The 19497-nt window shown below is 44.7% G+C and overlaps 1 protein-coding gene and 1 long non-coding RNA gene across 5 annotated transcripts in view; one reads left to right on the plus strand and one right to left on the minus strand.

The window, feature by feature from the left end:
- LOC134928857 (uncharacterized) overlaps positions 1–641 on the minus strand; it is a 57318-nt gene extending 56677 nt beyond the window's left edge. The window contains exon 1 of the long non-coding RNA XR_010178073.1: positions 500–641. This is a non-coding gene — a long non-coding RNA (uncharacterized LOC134928857). The remainder of the gene's footprint in view (positions 1–499) is intronic.
- Positions 1–19497, plus strand: part of HDAC9 (histone deacetylase 9) — a 1168275-nt gene that overhangs the window by 894274 nt on the left and 254504 nt on the right. For all 4 annotated transcript variants that reach the window (XM_063921745.1, XM_063921748.1, XM_063921746.1 and 1 more), the window contains one exon: positions 9100–9338. In XM_063921745.1, coding sequence (XP_063777815.1) covers positions 9100–9338 — 239 coding nt within the window. The remainder of the gene's footprint in view (positions 1–9099; positions 9339–19497) is intronic.

Genomic DNA, 19497 nt, shown 5'->3' on the forward strand with positions numbered 1-19497 from the left:
TTCAGAGGATTAATGTAATAAATATCCCCCTTAAATGAGATGGAAGAATGCTAATTCAGGACAACAGGTGAAAGTGCTTTCTCATTAGTGTGTTATACAATCTGATTTATTTGATTCATATATAATGAATGTCAATAAAAGTTTATCTCAACCTAGTCCAGTATCTGCATCGGATTTGTTTTGTTTTGGAGGGAAGAACACGGACAAAGGTTGAAAGTCTGGCTACTCGCACACACAGACAGATGGTTCTCCACTGGCTAATTCAAAGTTTGCCATGTTAATTATAGTAATTAAGCAGCGTATGAAAAGCGGTACCCCTTTGTTTGTGATTTGGCGATGTGACGCAGTGTGCAAATACAAAGGAGACAGGCGAGCAGCGAGCAGCATTGAGCTGTTATTATTGCTCCGTGCTGAGCATATTATCCTGTCATAGTAGATGTAAGAAAAATCTATTTCTCACTTCAAAATGATAAGGCTTTGTCACTTGCAACACAATTACCTTTAAAAATAGAAAGAAGCATTGAATGCGACTGCAGCTTGCAGGGGGCGAGCCATTGTCCAGCTTGGTGTGACTCATCCAGAGGGCCACCGGCAGCCTTCACATAGCTGTCAGCTCGCTGATTGCCATGCTTCGCTCACTCCCCGCGTTTGATGAAATATTCATGCGTTTGCTCTGCTCTCAGCAAGTACTATTGATTTCTTGTGTAAACGTTGCTATATTTAGTCTAGACAAATGGAATGTGGATTGAATAAATTGAACTGAGGGCTGGGCTGTTGCCTGCTTTTAGCTTCCAATCCATGGCTATTATTTATAATCAAGTGTAGTTTTTGTGAGTTCTAGAGTGATTTTTCACTATTTAATGATTAGTCTGGAAAACCAAACCAAACAGTTTAGGTGCAATAATTTCAGCAGAGAAAGAAGTAAAATGTCAGGCTACTTTTTAGCTTAAAATTGAATTTTCTTTTTTTTGTGTCTGACAACATCTCAATCTCACTGCCTTTATCAGGAGTTTTCTTCTGTGTTTTTCTTTTGGTGTGTGTATGTTGAAGGAGCTTCTAGAAATGCACCGTCCCAGACAAGGGGATCTCAGTGTATGCAGATATAATTTATTCATGAAAAATGTGCAGCCTTGTGATGTGTTGATTTGTAAAAGCTCTACTTTTTTCCATTAATAATTAGTTTTAAATACAAAAGTAACACCTAACATCATATTTAAGCAGTCTTATATCTACCCCCTGACACCCCCCCCCCCCCATCCCCCCTGTCTCGGCACCACTGCTAGCAGTACCATATTTAGAAAATTATGCCTGACCCTCAAATGCTCTGTACTAACCATTAACACTCATTACCCTTTTGCAGTTTGGTGAGTGCCAGATCGAAAGTATTTGTGTTGCCAGTGGTGTTGAGAGGGGGGTGGGTGCAAATTACCCGGGCCCAGGTCTGATGTAGAGACCTAGTTGCTCCCCCTCGCCCATACCTGTCAGCAGCAGCTGCAGTTCTTCTCCTCAGCCCAACACATGCTGCTGTGTGCTGGGCTGCAGTGTGGCCAGGGAGGGGCTTGAAATACAATTTTGTTCTGTATTTAATTCTAAGAGCACATAGCCACACCTCCTGTGATTAGGCCACACCCCCTGAAAAGTACCTGGGCCCAGCCAGGCTCTCTACTGCCCCGTGTGTTGCAAATGTTGTATTTGTGGATTACACTGGAACAGTCTTTGGGAAAATTAAGTAGTAATATAGTATAAGTATAGAAAGTGAGTCTTTAGACTCATTCAATAGCAATTCCAAGGACTACATGGGAACCCAGAGCCAGAGAGGTAGTTTCCTGAGAGCCAGGGGTAAACATACAGGGAATCAACCACAGGGATAAGAGGATCTGGAGTACTGGTTCACAAAGCCTAGCTAAAGTATACTGGCAGTTGACCTGATGCTCAGCCTGCTTTTGTATCTGTGCAAAGCATACCTGGCTACTCTTCTGGGATGTCCAGGAGACTCATCGATTTAGAGTTTTAAAAATTTAGAATTATGGGAAGTTCTACTTGACTCCCTGCGGAACAGCTCCTGGCCCACTTTTCCAGGGAAGTGAACAGGGTTTGATGATGCCATTTCCATCACCATGACCCTGCATTTGGGCCTCCACTTTGAGGTTCTTACAAGTCGTCAAGTATGCACAAATTATGTGGGAAATATCCAAATGTCATTTAGCACTATTCCATAGACCGGTCAGTTTATGTGAATTTGGGACTTCCCCTCCTCACGAAAATTTGGCAGCTCATATGTTTAGCCATTCTTCAATCCAGGAAGAGCACCAGCAAAGATACTGCTCTTATGCTGAGGGTTTCTCCTCCTTAACTGGCAGCCTATTTTGACATAGAAGAGATCCATTGACGTCTCACTGGCTCCGTGGATCCCCCATTGCATTTATAGGTACTGTAATGCCATCACAATGTAATTTCAAGAGAAATTGATTCATAAATATCACCCAGAATGGGAAAGAGCCATGCCATGTCGGAGGAAAGGCGTATTTTAATATATTGAACTCTGTATGCAAATAGTGATGCGCTCTGGGCAAATCAGACTTGTGAACAAACACCAGGGCAAGTCAAGGACTCTACTAAGATAGTGAGGCTAGGAGTGAATGCTAGTATCGAGGCACCTTGGAAGTGATGTTGCTCCAAAATGACTGTGTTCCAGCTATAATACTTTAACTAACACATTTTATACTATCAATATTCTGTAATATACACTATGGTTAATTGTTGTTAATGACTTTGTGATATCAGAGGACAATAAAGTAATTTCCTTACCTATCCTTACCACTTAGATTTTGGATCCAATGCAGAATCGTGTAGTAACTTTAATGTTAAGTCTGCAAATATCAATATTTGTTTTACATACATTTCTGAGCTGTCGTGCCAAAGAAAATAGTCAATTATTGTATGTCTTGATACATCATGGTCATTGCTTGCAAAATAAACAGACCATTCCTCTAATTTCATTTCTAACAATTTCTAAACTGTAAAGAATAACAGTTAATGGTGTCAAATATATGACAAATGCCTCTTATATGCATTTAATCATAAATCTGCACTAACCTCTATTCTGTAATGAAAAATAAAGCATCACATAACACAGGTTGCACATCCGTTATGAGAGTGATTTGCCAAAGAAAACGAGAATCCCTGTGGATGGCTTTTATCACTCTGTATGTTCCCAAGACATCTTTGATTTTGAAAATGTTCTAAAAAGGAGACTTTATGTAATTAGCTTAAACAAAGCACATAAATAATTATAACTTTTGTTGTGTTTAGTCAAAAGCACTTATTGTGCTTATATGGTCTAGGGAAATAAGAAAGACTGGTAAACTGTGACCTGGAGATCATAACACATGTAAGAGATGTAGGATCTTCTACCAGCATGCCCCAATGGGAAATGAGTGTGACCAAAATATTGTTGAAATTGTTTTGGTTAATCTGTTTATGGTTTTATATAGCCAATCGAATATATGAAACCTTCAAAGAGCTTTAATCTAAACAACGCAGTCTTATGTAACTAGTATTGAATGCAGAGACTTTTCTTTACAATATAGAGAGAATTCTAGTGATCTCTATATGATAAAGAGAGCATCCGTATGACTAATGTAATGAACACATAAGAGATCTCTATACAATACATAGAACATTAAAGTGACATAGAATTCAGAGAGCAGTTAGTGACACTATAAAATACAGAGAGCGTCTTCTTTACTGATGTAAAATGCAGAGAGCATTATTGTGACCACTTTTCAATACAGACAGCATTCTAGTAGCCTAAGAGCAATTTGGTAAACTCTGTACAATACAGAGTATTCTCTTGATATTTATGAAATAGAGATCATTTTAGTGACATCTATACAATACAGATAACTTTCCAGTGGACTTTATACAATGCAATGAGCTTTCTAGGGACATCAATAAAATACAGAAATAATTCTAGTGCTATTGATGCAATGCTCAGAGCAATTAAGTGACATTTAAGCAATGCAGTCATTATTTTAGGTGTATACACAAATATATAAGATCCACCTCCCAGAGAAATTAAGTATGAAGTGATATTGTTGTAGTGTATTGCTTTTTAATTATGTGCTAACTATATAGCAATTTGTCTGATCATTAATGATTTTTTATTAAAATTAATCATTTAAACATAGTTGCTAGAGTTGTTTGAATTTGTGCCAAACTGCTTCTTATACGTAAACAGCGCAGGGAGAAATCCGTTTTCTTCTAGTATATACACCTGATTTGTTTAGGTGAAATTTAGCTTACTACCACAAGCTATTACCTCTCTGCTGGTACACTAAAATTGGATCCGTATTTTTACTAAGGATATTTTGTTTAACTATATTATTAGCGCCAGGCATTTGTTCTTGTTTTAAGCTTTTTTCAATACAGACAGCATTCTAGTAGCCTAAGAGCAATCTGGTAAACTCTATACAATACAGAGTTATGATATTTATGAAATACAGAGATCATTTTAGTGACATCTATACAATACAAAGAGCTTTCCAGTGGACTTTATACAATGCAAAGAGCTTTCTAGTGACATCAATACCATACAGAAATAATTCTAGTGCTCCTGATACAATGCTCAGAGCAATAAAGTGACATTTAAACAATGCAGTCATTATTTTAGGTACCTCTATATAAGTCAGATATGTACAATTTAAAATGCAGAGAGAATTTTAGGGCCTGATATACAATATAGAGAACACTATTTTAACCATTACGGAATACAGAGAACTTTTCTCATGTTTGATGTGCAATGCACAGAACATCCCAGTGACCTCTATGTGATACAGAGCACATGCTAGTGGCCTTTTATATAATACAAAGAACCTTTTAGTGACCTCTATAGAATGTAGTGTTATTTCTAATGTAAAATTTAAAACACAAAGTTTTTTTAGTAATTGAAATATAATACAGAGAACATTTTACTAACCACTATGTATACAGAGATAGTACTAGTGACCTATAGTATACTGTATATACACCTTGATATGGACAAAGTTACAAACACCACTTCAGTGGTCCTGCTCACTAACTTGTATTATTATAAACAACTACAGTATGATTATACAACTCCCACATACTGCTCAAATGGGCCATGATTGTGACTTTTGTTATCCGCTTTGGAACTTACACAGCATTTTTTAAATGTTTAATGGTAATATGTATTTCTTTGTGTTTTCTTCACACAAGGTTACTTGTATTTAAATATAACTGAATAGTGAAAGGAACAACTATTTATTCCTAAAATACAACTACTGAACTATTCTTTCTGAATGATTACTATCTGCCCTTACCTCACTTGTGGTGGGATGTACTAACCTTGTGCGCTACATCTCACCAAATATTGCATCCATACTAATCGCATATGTACTAACGTATACGATTAGTCAGGGCCGAAACTAGGATTTTTGTCACCCGGGGCAAGGCAGTAATCTGGCGTCCCCACACACACACAAAAAAAAACGCAAAACAAACAAACCATATCAGACTAAAATAATCAGATTTATCAAACATTTTGAAAAAAGGGGACACTACTGGACAATATTCCGCTATGTGCCTCAAATGCCCTATGTGTCACATGCACCTCCAGCGTGTTCAACTACATGCTCCTCTGTGTGTCCCCATACATTGCACTATGGGGGTCATTCAGAGTTGATCACTCGCTAGCTGTTTTTTGCATTCCTGCGATCGCATAGTCACCGCCCACCGGGGAGTGTATTTTAACTTTGCAAGTGTGCGATCGCATGTGCAGCCGAGCTGTACTAAAAAAATTTGAGCAGTTTCTAAGTAGCTCAGAACTTACTCAGCTGCTGCGATCACTTCAGCCTGTCCGGGGCTTGAATTGACGTCAGACACCCGCCCTGCAAACGCATGGACACGCCTGCGTTTCTCTGAACACTCCCAGAAAATGGTCAGTTGCCACCCACAAACACCTTCTTCCTGTCAATCACCTTGCGATCGGCCGTTCAAATGGATTCTTCACACAAACCCATCGCAGAGCAACGAACCGCTTTGTACCCCTGTGACGCGCCTGTGCATTGTGGTGCATACACATGCGCAGTTCTGACCTGATCGTAGCACTGCAAAAAACGCTAGCGAGCGATCAGGACTGAATGACCCTCTATATCATAACACTTTATCACTGCACTACATGCCCCTATCCACTGCACTACATCACTATACTACATTCTCTATACGCTGAACTACGTCACTACACTACATGCCCCTAAGCCCTGCACTACATACCCTATATGCTACACTACATCACTACACTACATCCCCTTAAATGCTACACCACATTAATGCACTACATGCCCCTATATACTGCAATACATTACTACACTACATACCCTATATGGTACACTACATCCCTGCACGGGTTTAGTATGGCTGACCGGCGGTCAGGAGACCGCCGGTCAGCTTACCGACGCCGGGATCCCGGCAGCATACCGACGCCGGGATCCCAGCGGGAAGGGGCGAGTGCCGCAAGCCCCTTGCGGGCTCGCTGCGCTCGCCACGCTGCCGGCTCGGTGGTGACCTCCGGTCGCCACGGGTTCTATTCCCACTCTATGGGTGTCGTGGACACCCACGAGTGGAAATAGTCCCTGTTGGTCAGCATGCCGACCATCGGGATAGTGAGGGGTCGGGATGCTGGAGGAGGTCATGTGACTGTCGGTCTCCCGACCGCCGGTCACATGAATACCACCCCACTGCACCCCCTTTTAAGGTACACCAAATCCCCCTATCTGGGAGGCAAAGCGAAGGTTGATACTGCTAACTGGGAGCACAGTGCGCTTCTATAGCTTGCATGGTGCACCGCACGCTAGTCTCAGCACTGCATGGCAAAGAAGACAGTTTAAGACTGTAGCCGACATAGGAGAGATCCCAGGTACTGGAGCTCACTCGCACAGCGTCGGAGCCAGCTGCGGGCGGACAGGTGGGTCATATACATTGCCCTTGAAGCTGTCTGCTGTCTCAATGGAGAGGCACAGAACTGACGGTAAAAAAAACACAAACCCTGCTCTTCTGTAACTCTTTGGCGCCCCCTCAAATCCTGCACCCGGGGCGCATGCCCCATTAGGGCCCCCCCTAGTTACGGCCCTGGATTAGTATTGCAAAAGACAGCTCTCCTGATAAGAGCTGTCCTTTGCGATCAGCACCAGTCCCTGGACTTCTGGGTTTATGACCCAGGAGCTGATCCCTCTCAGCTAGGAATGCGGTAAGATGCCAATAGGCTTCTATAGGCGTTACTCTCCACGTTGGAGCCCTGGCATCAAGGACTTAGTACATTTGGAGATGTGATAAAAAAAAGAAAATGTGGTTTTGCCACATTTTTGAATCAGTACATTCCAACCTTGTTAATTATACATTGACGTTTTTGTTTTCATTTCAGAATTTTAATGTATCTTACTTCACCTTATTTTTTTTCACATCCCAGATTACAGGGAAATCATCAAAATTACATAAAATTACAGCTGCAGAGGGCCCTTGTAAAAACAAAAATGTAACTAGGCTCCTGCCAGAGTAGCACCCCCATTTGTTAAAATGTTTCAGTCCTGTGCTATAAATCTTTGTGCGCTGTTAACATAGAATAAATATCATTCTAAGGGGGATATTCAATTTGCCCGCACTGATTGCGGGTGTAATGTGACGCCGCCGGGGGCTATCTAATTATCCTTGATAAGCCAGCGCGTGCCGTGGCTTATCAGGGATTTTGCTTCACCTGCCTCCGGCAGGCGAAGCAAAATACCCGATAACAGCCCCGTTTTCATCCGAAAACGGGGCTATTTCACCCGAAAACACACAGGTTTCACTGAACCTGTGTGTTTACGGGTGTAACTGCACTCGTTACCGGCCGAATCTAATTAAATAGCCCGACCGCAGCACCCAAAGAAACATCAGGGTTTTTTGCTTCCAATGTCTCTTCGGGGGCAAATTGAATATCCCCCAAAGGGTTAGATTTACTATTCACTAGTTTAGAAATTACTTCTGTTGCCCCTTTAAATCCATCAGGCAACTCAGAGTCTTACGCACCTCACTCGCAGCTCCATTTTTGGTTGAATGGGTGCATATTGGTGGCAGTGGGGCGTTTGTATGTAGGCTAAGTTTAGTGACAAAACTTATGTGACCCCAGTTGAGTCTTGAGTCTTGACCCAATTTATTCCTCTCTGTCATAGCACAAAAGTTGTTGTTGAAGTTTATTCTCAGGGCCAGAAAACAGGAGTGGACTTTACTTAACCATTAAATCTAACATTAGAGTTTCACTGATTCAGTAAGGATCACATAAGCGATCCTTACTGCAATTCCCCTGTTAGGCTCCTACGCACGTGTAGCACCTGATCTGATTAACAGGCAGAGGCGATTGCGGGAAGGGGCGGGGGCGTACTTCGAGAGTGGCGAGGCCAAGGACTGCATCGCAAGACGCAGATTCCTTGGCCTCGCAAGATGCCCTGCCGTCGCAAATGGTCGCAATAATGGTTGCAATAACACCTCCTCCTGCATTGGCTTTGCTAGGGACTGCAAATGCGTATTTGCAATCCTTAATGAATCAGGCCCACTGATAACACTGATAAATACACTTGCATTTTCATGGACTTAACATGAAGAAATTCAGAGACCAGGGGCCAAATGTAAAAGAGTGAGAGTTTCAGAAAATGAGTGATTTGGTAAGGTTTTGCAGTTTTTTTTAAAAGTGGCAATCATTTACACAGCAAGATCAACCTGGTTTTGCAGTGTAAATGATTGCCACTTTAAAAAAAACTGAAAAACTTTACAAAATCTCTCACTTTCTGAAATTCTCACTCTATTACCTTTGGCCCCCAAAATGGTTATCTCTAAACTACATAGCAAGATAATGTTCAATGGTAATTATCTTAACTGTGGTCATGTTTTTTTTTACTCTTACATAAATAATTATAATGTGAATACCTATTTATATTGGGGGAACATGTATTTTTGGTTTAGTAGCCAGCACCTGTACTTTTGCTGTTTGTCTGTATGATAACAGTAGAGAATCATAATAATTTGTCTGCTGCTTGTTTCCTATGACAGATGTGAAGTCTGAGGTTCCCATGGGTTTGGACCCCATCACACCACTAGACTTAAGGACAGATCTAAGGACCGTTATGCCTATTCTAGATCCTGTCCTGCGAGAGAAGCAGCTGCAGCAGGAGCTCCTATTAATCCAGCAGCAACAGCAAATCCAAAAACAGCTGCTCATTGCTGAATTTCAGAAACAGCATGAAAACCTCACAAGACAGCACCAAGCCCAGCTCCAGGAACATCTCAAGGTATCTATTAAAGAGCAAACCAATGTAATACCTGTATGTCACCAGCTTTATCCACACAGTCATACCCCTAACATTCCACTTATGCTTGGGACAGTGCTGCTTTCTGTATGCATAACCTAGCGGAGATTGGGCATGGTCACTACAAATCAAGACGTGGCTGTTGAATCAGGGCTGATGGTCTGGTTATCTTGATTTTTAGTCTGGGATGTTGGGTAGGATTTACTACCAGGAAAGGTGTATGCATGGGAGTGTATGTATATAGAAATCCTGCCCTAGTATAGTCTGCAAACTACATTGTACAGTAAATATTTATGTTTTCATAAGTGATTTCAAGTTGTTAGCATGTTTTGTGTAATGTATTTTGGTTGGAGGCAATTTCAGGCACCCATAATCCTTGCCAACATTCACCAGTGATTGCCTTAGACCTCTCTCATACCCCTTTCAGACCTCCAGCTTGAACATGGGTCATTGGCACATGAGCGCGCATAACCCCTGTTCATGTGTGGTCTGAAAGGTGCCAGGGTTGTAATACTGTGTCGAGCAACCTGGTATTCCTGCTCGGTTAGCGAGCAGGGTTGAACACGTGTTCAATTCGACTCGCTGTGCAGTGTGAACGGGAGCCGGGCCGATGCGACTCGTTTCCTGTTCACTGTGTGTGGACAGGCGGCGCTTGAAGATCATGTGATCTCCAAGCGCCGCCCATGCTATGTCACCAACCCGCCAATATGCCGGGTTGCTTACAGCGGTGGCGGGGCGCCTGTGTGCATATGAATAATCATTTATGTATTGGAAACGTCAGTAAGTACTGTACTAAGCTGTCACATTTGGCAGTCAGCATTTTTATACTGACCCCTAGCTCGTCTTATGTCCATCTGCATTCATCAGCTGAATCCGAAAGCAGTCATGTGACAATGCTGACGCGTAAGAAAGCTGAGCTGAAGGATTCAAGTATAAATCAAAATAATTAAAGTCTCATTGCCAGCCAATATTTATGTTGTTAAGTAATGGCTCTGAGTGGTCAGGGAATAGTCCTAAGCCTCCAAAAACCGGTTGTTATGGAGCCTGCTAATGTCAGCTGGGAGCCAATGCAAATTGAAGTGGAAGGAGAAACACACGGAGTGTCTGTGCAAATGCTGCTGCCTTCCAGGACCTGTGTGGTCTGCATAACTGTATGAGAGAGAACACTTGCTGTGAAGCACTATTTACCCAGCTCCATGTAAGTGTATTACTAGGATGTAGGCCATTATTAGGCACTGTTAGAGTAAGGGTGTTTCATTTTAGTTTTAAGGACCACAAAGAGCTTATATTTCAGGATATTCTTGTTTGAGCACAAATATTCTACTCCATACCATTGACAAATATGTGCTAAACTGACTATAAATTATAAATATTATTGATTTAAATCAGCTCTAGCATCCCAGCAATGATCTGCAAGCAGGAGTACTGAACATGTGGCACTGCAGCTGCTGGGGAACTACATATACCAGCATGGCCTGCCACAGCTTTAGCCTGACTTAATAGCAAAGCTGTGGCAGGGCATGCTGAGCTGTGTAGCAGTTAGAGAGTTGCATGTTGAATACACAGAGTATGCAATATGGGGGTTATTCAAGTTGATCACAAATGTTGCTATCGCAGCAAAATCTGCGACCATATACTCACATGCTGGGGGCCGCCCAGCGCAGGGCAAGGCATGTGTGGCATGGCTGCGCAGGCAGGCGTACCAGTCCCATGTTTCCACTCGCAGGAAATGCAGGCAACGTCATCGGCCAGACCTGAAAACAGCCATGACATGCCTGCGTTTCCTGTTCTCCAACCCCCAATGCCGTGTCGCCACCCCCCGGACATCCCTTGCCTGTCAATCACAATGCAATGGCATCCTTCTAGGATGCATGGTGAAGGGTCAAGCACATGCACTGTAACCGCTGGGTGTACTCAGACCCTCTGGATGCGTCCAGGTCTGAATAAGGCCCTTTATACAAAGCATTGTAATAAATACCACAAAATAACACCAAAGCTGAGAGGAACAGGGTGTATGGAGCAGGCGACATACAGTGCAGATGTCAGTGGTTAGTATGCATTGCAGGGCAGTTTACAGATTTAGATGCATGTAAAGGAATGAGGCTACATGAGCAATCCAGAGAGTAGCTGTGGTGTTGATGAGATGCGAGGGAGATCAGGTTGTCAGAGGTGAAGAGAGAAGAAGGTAACGTCTGAGGGTTGTTCATAATGATTTAAGTTGCAGTATTGTTAATGGCCTTGTAACCAGGGGCGGATCCAGAAGAAAATGATAGGGGGGGCACCATGGAAGGGGCAAGTACATTTGCGTGCGGCTTCGGTGCATGTGAGGTGGCGCTTCTTATACAATGCCCACAGTTGTAGCGCTCATTATGCAATGTCCACTGTACTGGTAGTGCCCCTTATATAGACCCCCAAGTAGTGGTGCCCCTTTTGCAATGCCCGTATTGCCCCCAGTAGTAATGTTGCCTGTAGTAATGCCCCCAGTCATTATGCCCCCAGTGGTAATTCCCCTGCAGTCATGACCCCAGTAGTTTACCCCCTTTAGTTTAGCCTCCCAGTGGTAATGCCCCCAGTAGTTTAGCCACTGGTAGTAATGCCCCCCTGTAGTTTGCCCCATTGTAGTTTAGTCCCTGTAGGTATGCCCCCTTGTAGCTTAGCCTTCAGTAGTAATGCCCCCAGTAGTTTGGCCCCTGTAGTTATCCCCCAGTAGTTTGGCCCCTGTAGTTAAGCCCCCAGTAGTTTGGCCCCCCTGTAGTTTAGCCCCCAAGTAGTAATGCCCCTGTAGTTAAGCCGCCAGTAGTAATGCCCCTGTAGTTACGCCGCCAGTAGTTGGCACCTTTGTAGTTGGCCCCCAGTAGTTTGCCCCCAGTAGATGCCCCCCAGTAATAATGTCCTCCAGTAGTTTGCCTCCAGTAGTAATGCCCCTTATGAGTTTGCCCCCAATAGATGACCTCCCAGTAGTAATGCCCCAGTAGATGCCCCCCAGTAATAATGCCCCCAGTAGCTGCCCCCCAGTAGCTGCCCCCAATAGATGACCCCCCAGTAGTAATGCCCCAGTAGCTGCCCCCAATAGATGACCCCCCAGTAGTAATGCCCTCAGTAGATGCCCCCCAGTAATAATGCCCCAGTAGCTGCCCCCTATAGATGACCCCCCAGTAATAATGCCCCCTACGAGTTTGCCCCAATAGATGACCCCCCTGTAGTAATACCCCAGTAGATGGCCCCCAGTAAAAATGTCCCCCAGTAGCTGCCCCCAATAGATGACCCCTCAGTAGTGATGCCCCCAGTAGATGCCCCCCAGTTATAATGCCCCCAGTAGTCCCCCCCCCCAGTAGTAATGCCCCTTGTTGATGCCCCCCCAGTAGTAATGTCCCCCGTAGTTTGCCCCCAGGAGGTGCCCCCGCTGCATTAAGGAAATAAAAAACATACTTACCGAGCCCCGTTCCCGCGCCGCTGAAGTCCTCCTCCTCCCCGGGCGTCCGCTCCTCAGTCACTCAGCAGCACTATGAGAGAGACGTCATGACTGACGTCTCTCCCATAGCGCACAGTGACAGCGCCGGAAGCCGGAGCTCAGTACTGAGCTCCTGCCTCCGGCTGCCGCTGTGCAGGGAGACGGGCGCCCGCTGGTAACACAATCTCAGCGGGCGCCCGTCATCTCCCTGTGCGGCGCCGGGGGAGAACGGGACGGAGGCCAGAAATGACAGGGGGGGCACGGGCCCGAGTGCCCCCCCCCCCTGGATCCGCCACTGCTTGTAACTACAGGTGATTGATCATACTAGACAGACTGTAACATTGAATGTCATCTGCATGGAGTAACTGTAAGTGTTTCTGGCCAGAGAAGGGAGCACTTGATCAGATGTTTATAAATAAATATTAAGAAATTAGTGAAAACATCACATGATGATCTCACATTCAGTAATGCAGCGCCCTGATTGGCTCGCTGCTTCAGTCTCTCTCCTATTAGTCAGTGATTAAAATGGCCAAGGGAAGTCCAGCTCCTTTAAGAGTAGAGATGTAATTTCTATTATTTTCATAAAAGGCGTCTGGTGGAGAATCTGGCTGTCTCTTCTGGGAGAGTGGGCATGAAAAGTGACAGAAGTGCATAAGTCTGGCTGCGTTATCCTGCGGCCAGCCTGGTGTATAGTTAGTTGAGGAATTGGACAACCTTAAACTATCATATATATTATTGTATTTTAGCTATCTAATAACATTGACGTGCCAGCGCTGTGTCCACTCCTTGCAATTATAGTAATACACTCATTGATCTTTGAAGTATTATACTATCCACAGTTTGCAGTTCTAGTCCAGCTAATAAGCCACTCAGTCACAAAATTGCATGGATTCATGTTTTTCATTTATTAGCCCAAAAAAAACCCAAAACATTTATTACAAGATAAAACGTCTTAGTTCTGTCGTGGCAGATGCCGTCATACATGCGTCACAGGGATTTCTATCTACAGTACTGGTGCAAACCCCATGAACCCAGTGCAGAGTGTTCATTACAGTTTGCTGGAAATAGGGAGGCCAATCCCGGGCCGTTTTTTCAATCCTGGGATTCGGGATTGAAAAACGCTCAATCCCGGGATTCCTGGGATCCCGGGATTGCAGTAGGGAGCAGGGAGAGTGGGAGTGGAGGGCAGTGGAAAAGAGTGTAGGGAGCACGGAGGCTGTAGGGAGCAGCGCTGGATAGTGGGTGTAGTGTAGGGACTAGGGAGCAGCGCTGGAGGGTGGGTGTAGTGTAGGGACTAGGGAGCAGCGCTGGACAGTGGGTGTAGTGTAGGGACTAGGGAGCAGCACTGGAGGGTGGGTGTAGTGTAGGGACTAGGGAGCAGTGCTGGATAGTGGGTGTATTGTAGGGACTAGGGAGCAGCGCTGGATAGTGGGTGTAGTGTAGGGACTAGGGAGCAGCGCTGGAGGGTGGGTGTAGTGTAGGGACTAGGGAGCAGCGCTGGATAGTGGGTGTAGTGTAGGGACTAGGGAGCAGCGCTGGAGGGTGGGTGTAGTGTAGGGACTAGGGAGCAGTGCTGGATAGTGGGTGTAGTGTAGGGACTAGGGAGCAGCGCTGGATAGTGGGTGTAGTGTAGGGACTAGGGAGCAGCGCTGGAGGGTGGGTGTAGTGTAGGGACTAGGGAGCAGCGCTGGATAGTGGGTGTAGTGTAGGGACTAGGGAGCAGCGCTGGAGGGTGGGTGTAGTGTAGGGACTAGGGAGCAGTGCTGGATAGTGGGTGTAGTGTAGGGACTAGGGAGCAGCGCTGGATAATGGGTGTAGTGTAGGGACTAGGGAGCAGCGCTGGAGGGTGGGTGTAGTGTAGGGACTAGGGAGCAGCACTGGATAGTGGGTGTAGTGTAGGGACTAGGGAGCAGCGCTGGAGGGTGGGTGTAGTGTAGGGACTAGGGAGCAGTGCTGGATAGTGGGTGTAGTGTAGGGACTAGGGAGCAGCGCTGGATAGTGGGTGTAGTGTAGGGACTAGGGAGCAGCGCTGGAGAGTGATTGTAGTGTAGGGACTAGGGAGCAGCGCTGGATAGTGGGTGAAGTGTAGGGACTAGGTAGCAGCGCTGGAGGGTGTAGGAAGCGGAGCGGGCGGGAGGCTGAAGCGAGCACTGCAGTGAGGGAGGGTTGGTGTCAGTAAAACTACACTTATTATTAGACGGGCGGCAGCCATGGACAAGACGTGCTCAGCGTGACGGAGGCCTTTCAAATTGTAGCGCTGCCCGTCAGCCAGTCAGAACGGGCAGTCCGGCAGCCAATCAGGAGCCGCTGCGGCCGCTTCCCTGATTGTCCGCCGGTCCACCAGCTGTGATTGGCTGGTGGCCGGCGCTACATTTGAAATGCCGCCGCGGTCTGTGTACATGGCTGCCGCCCGCCTAATACTGCCACCCGCCTAATAGTAAGTGTTACTTACACCAACCCTCCCTCGCTGCACATGCGCAATGCAACCCCGTGAATCCCGGGATTGCAGGCTCCAATCCCGGGATTCAAATCCCGGCATTTTTGAGCCTAAATCCCGGGATCCCGCCGATCCCGATCCCGGGATTGGCCTCCCTAGCTGGAAATGCAAGCCATAGAACATTGCAAGAAAAAAATAACAAAAGTTGATCCTATGATACCACTGCAGCCAAGCTGTTATTACAAAGCATAGGTATTCACCTGTTACTTCATGGACCACTGTAATTCTTCAGAGAGTTTATCAAACAAAATCTCATTCACACCATCTTGAAGGCGACGTTTAATGGGAAGACATTTGCCTTTATACTTCTGGACGTCCACTGTAAAGTCAGTAAACACTCAGATTTAACCCATTGCTTTCCAGCAGACCTGTAACGTGAACCAACCTAAGCACAGAGTCACGGTTCTAATAATGAAGGAATTTTGCAAAAAATGTGCGGTAGACCTCCAGGTGACGGGTCTAGTAGGAATGCGGTGATCCCTGTCCACAGCAAACTGGGTAGAAAATAAGCCCGGGCCATATGTGTCATGTAACCACTTTTCCAAAAAGGCTTCAGGAGAAAATCCATCTTCCCTCTCCGAAAGACCGAAACCACATGTTATTACGGTGCAACCCTCCATACCAGAGATTTTATTCTGCAAACTGCCCAGTTGAGTGGTTAAGGAGCCAACTTGAGCTTGTAGCAGGGTATGTGAATCCTCCAGTGTAGAGAGATGGGTCTCTGCCTCCCCAACCCTTTCACGTACCTGTTGTACATCCTGGCGCAGGAAGAATAAATCAGATTGAGCCTGCTCAATTTTATCTGTAAGCTTTTGTTTCACAAGAGGTAACTGCTTCTAGCACCTGTTGTAGAGTAACGTCTGGTGGTGGTACAAGGAGCAGATAATGCCATCAGATAGGCACCTTGAAGGTCACCGCTAATGCAGTAGATGAATCGCTGTAGCGTTTCAGCTGCAGCAGCAGCATTTCCTGATTACCCCATAATAACACTGGTGAGTATTCCATGGGTAAAGTTACAAAGACCAAACCCCAATCAGTAGCCCACTAACTCAGACAGGTCACTTGGGATATATCAATATGGGTAAAGGCAGCTGCAGCCACATGACACCCACCAACAGGATGAACTTTACCAGGTAAGTACTAACTCTGCAAAGGTGTTGCCAGGCCATATGGTGATAACAAGCAAGCAGCGCAATCAGGCCCAGCGATAGACGTTAATGACGCTGAGCAGAGAGAAAGCTGCGGCACAGGAGCCTTGTAAAACAGGACAACATTCAGGCGCCGCCAGGGAACAGTCCGCATACACAAATGAAGAAGTGGAAATTCAGGCACCCAGGAAGACTCCACCCGCCACCTCAGGCAGACAACACAGGCAGAAGAAGGGAGCAGCAGCACTGAAGGTGCCCGGGGAAAGCTCTGACGGTGTCACTTGACCAGGAGCCCAGCAGGCCGGAGACCTTCAGAAGCGCCGCCAGGGAAAAGCACACAACTCAATTCCACCCCAAACAGCACAACAGGGTACTGGGCAGGTAGGCATATATAGTGTCTAGTCACCTGCGCCAAAATCAGGGTCCCATAAGATAGTGGGCTTAATTCAGACCTGATCGCTACCCTGCGAATTTGCAGAGGTTTGCGATCAGATAATCGCCGGCCAGACAAAGTGAAAACCCACCTGTTCAAGTCTGCGTATGCCTTGTGAAAGTCCCTGTGAACGCCAGTCAGCTGCAATTCTGTTCGCAACTCACTAACCATTGAATGATTTTTCCAGTCTGTGCAGTGTTTGCATAGCCCATGACCTACTCCTACAGTGTGATGAGAACAGACTGATCAGGGGCCGGCGCTGACGTAACACACCCTCCCTGAAAACACTTGGGAATACCTGCATTTTTCCTGACACTCCCAGATAACATTTACAACCCCAAAACGCCGGTTTCCGGTCAATCAACTTGCGTACGTGACAGTAAAAGCAGAGGAATTACTTAACTAGCGTTCTCTGGTATTCTGTTCTTTGCTGAACTTCAACAATTACTTCCTCATTGTAGAGTAGTTGTACCAGATATGCAAAAATGGGAAAGATTCATATAGTAAGTAAGTTTAATACATAGGAAAAACACACATATATGTTAAAATGACATTTCAAATGGATTTGTACAATAGCTCCTTTCAGAATGGGCAATTCATCAGATATCCAATCAGGAGAACAATTACCGGAGATGTTGGAACTGAGAACAGTTCAATAACAGCATGAAAGTCCGTGGGAAAAGATTCCCGGGATGGTCCCACAGGCAAGCAGTTATCCAGGTAATCGTCACCGTTTTCTGGTAAACTGAAAGTGTCAGGTGTCCACCAACGCGTTTCTACCCTTTGCTAGGGTCTTTTTCAAGGTGCAACTTGCGTATGTCTAGTGATCAAAAAAGACACTGGATTTTTTAGCAGTTTGGCCTCACGCATGCGCAGTACGATCCATATGCTTGCGCAGTCGTTCCATAATCGGCCTCCTTGCGAATTTGCACAACAGCGATCAGGTCTGAATTACCCCCAATATCAGGAGATTTAGCCGGAGAGCCCACAGACCCTGCTTCCTAAGCCATTGGCCACACACCCCGTTATCGTAATAACTTTTTGCCGTGTAACACTTATCTTGGGGCAGCAAATTTACTGAAGAGCATTCCAGTGCTTGATAGTCCTATTCTTTATTTATCGGGGACTTAGGGGTTAATACAGCCCCTAACTGTATCCCCTCCTTTACATAATCAATGGTTGCATCCCATGCACACCACCTTATTCATAGATGGTGTAACCCACTCATCTATTCCTCCAGGCCCAGAGCTATTTTCTTATTAGTACTCTAGCTACTTTTTTAAATAGCCCCTTGCCCTCCTAACCTAATGCCTAAGCTTCCCATAGTTCCAATCCCCATTGCATCCATATCCATAAAGAAGAAAAAAAAATATACAGTACGTAATCCCATAATCCTATTTAAGTATTTTCTACATTTATAATATGTTAATAGGCAAACTTTATTATGACTATACAAATAAAAGTCCTTTATGGCTAAAATGTTTATATATTTATATATATATATATATATATATATACAGTTGTGCTCATAAGTTTACATACCCTAGCAGAATTTGTGATTTTCTGGCCATTTGTCAGAGAATATGAATGATAACTCACAAACTTTTCTTTCACTCATGGTTAGTGGTTGGGTGAAGCCATTTATTGTCAAACAACTGTGTTTACTCTTTTTAAATCATAATGACAACAGAAACTACCCAAATGACCCTGATCAAAAGTTTATATACCCTGGAGATTTTGGCCTGATAACATGCACACAAGTTGACACAAACAGGTTTGAATGGCTACTAAAAGTAACCATCCTCACCTGTGATCTGTTTTCTTGTAATCAGTGTGTGTGTATAAAAGGTCAGTGAGTTTCTGGACTCCTGAAAGACCCTTGCATCTTTCATCCAGTGCTGCATTGACGTGTCTGGATTCTGAGTCATGGGGAAAGCAAAAGAATTGTCAAAGGATCTGCGGGAAAAGGTAAGTGAACTGTATAAAACAGGAAAGGGATATAAAAAGATATCCAAGCAATTGAGAATGCCAATCAGCAGTGTTCAAACTCTAATTAAGAAGTGGAAAATGAGGGATTCTGTGGAAACCAAATCACGGTCAGGTAGACCATCAAAAATTTCAGCCACAACTGCCAGGAAAATTATTCGGAAGAAAAATCCACAAATAACTTCAGCTGAAATACAGGACTCTCTGAAAAAAAGTGGTGTGGTTGTTTCAAGATGCACAATAAGGAGGCATTTGAAGAAAAATGGGCTACATGGTTGAGTCGCCAGAAGAAAGCCATTACTACGCTAATGCCACAAACCATCCCGCTTACTATACTCCAAACAGCACAGAGACAAGCCTCAAAACTTCTGGAACATAGTCATTTGGAGTGATGAGACCAAAATTGAACTTTTTGGCCACAACTATAAACGTTACATTTGGAGAGGAGTCAACAAGGCCTATGATGAAAGGTACACCATTCCTACGGTGAAACACGGAGGTGGATAGCTGATGCTTTGGGGACGTGTGAGCTACAAAGGCACTGGAAACTTGGTCAAAATTGATGGCAAGATGAATGCAGCATGTTATCAGAAAATACTGTAGGAAAATTTGCACTCATCAGCCCG

The sequence above is a fragment of the Pseudophryne corroboree genome, chromosome 5, assembly GCF_028390025.1.
Source record: "Pseudophryne corroboree isolate aPseCor3 chromosome 5, aPseCor3.hap2, whole genome shotgun sequence".
Classification (NCBI taxonomy): domain Eukaryota; kingdom Metazoa; phylum Chordata; class Amphibia; order Anura; family Myobatrachidae; genus Pseudophryne; species Pseudophryne corroboree.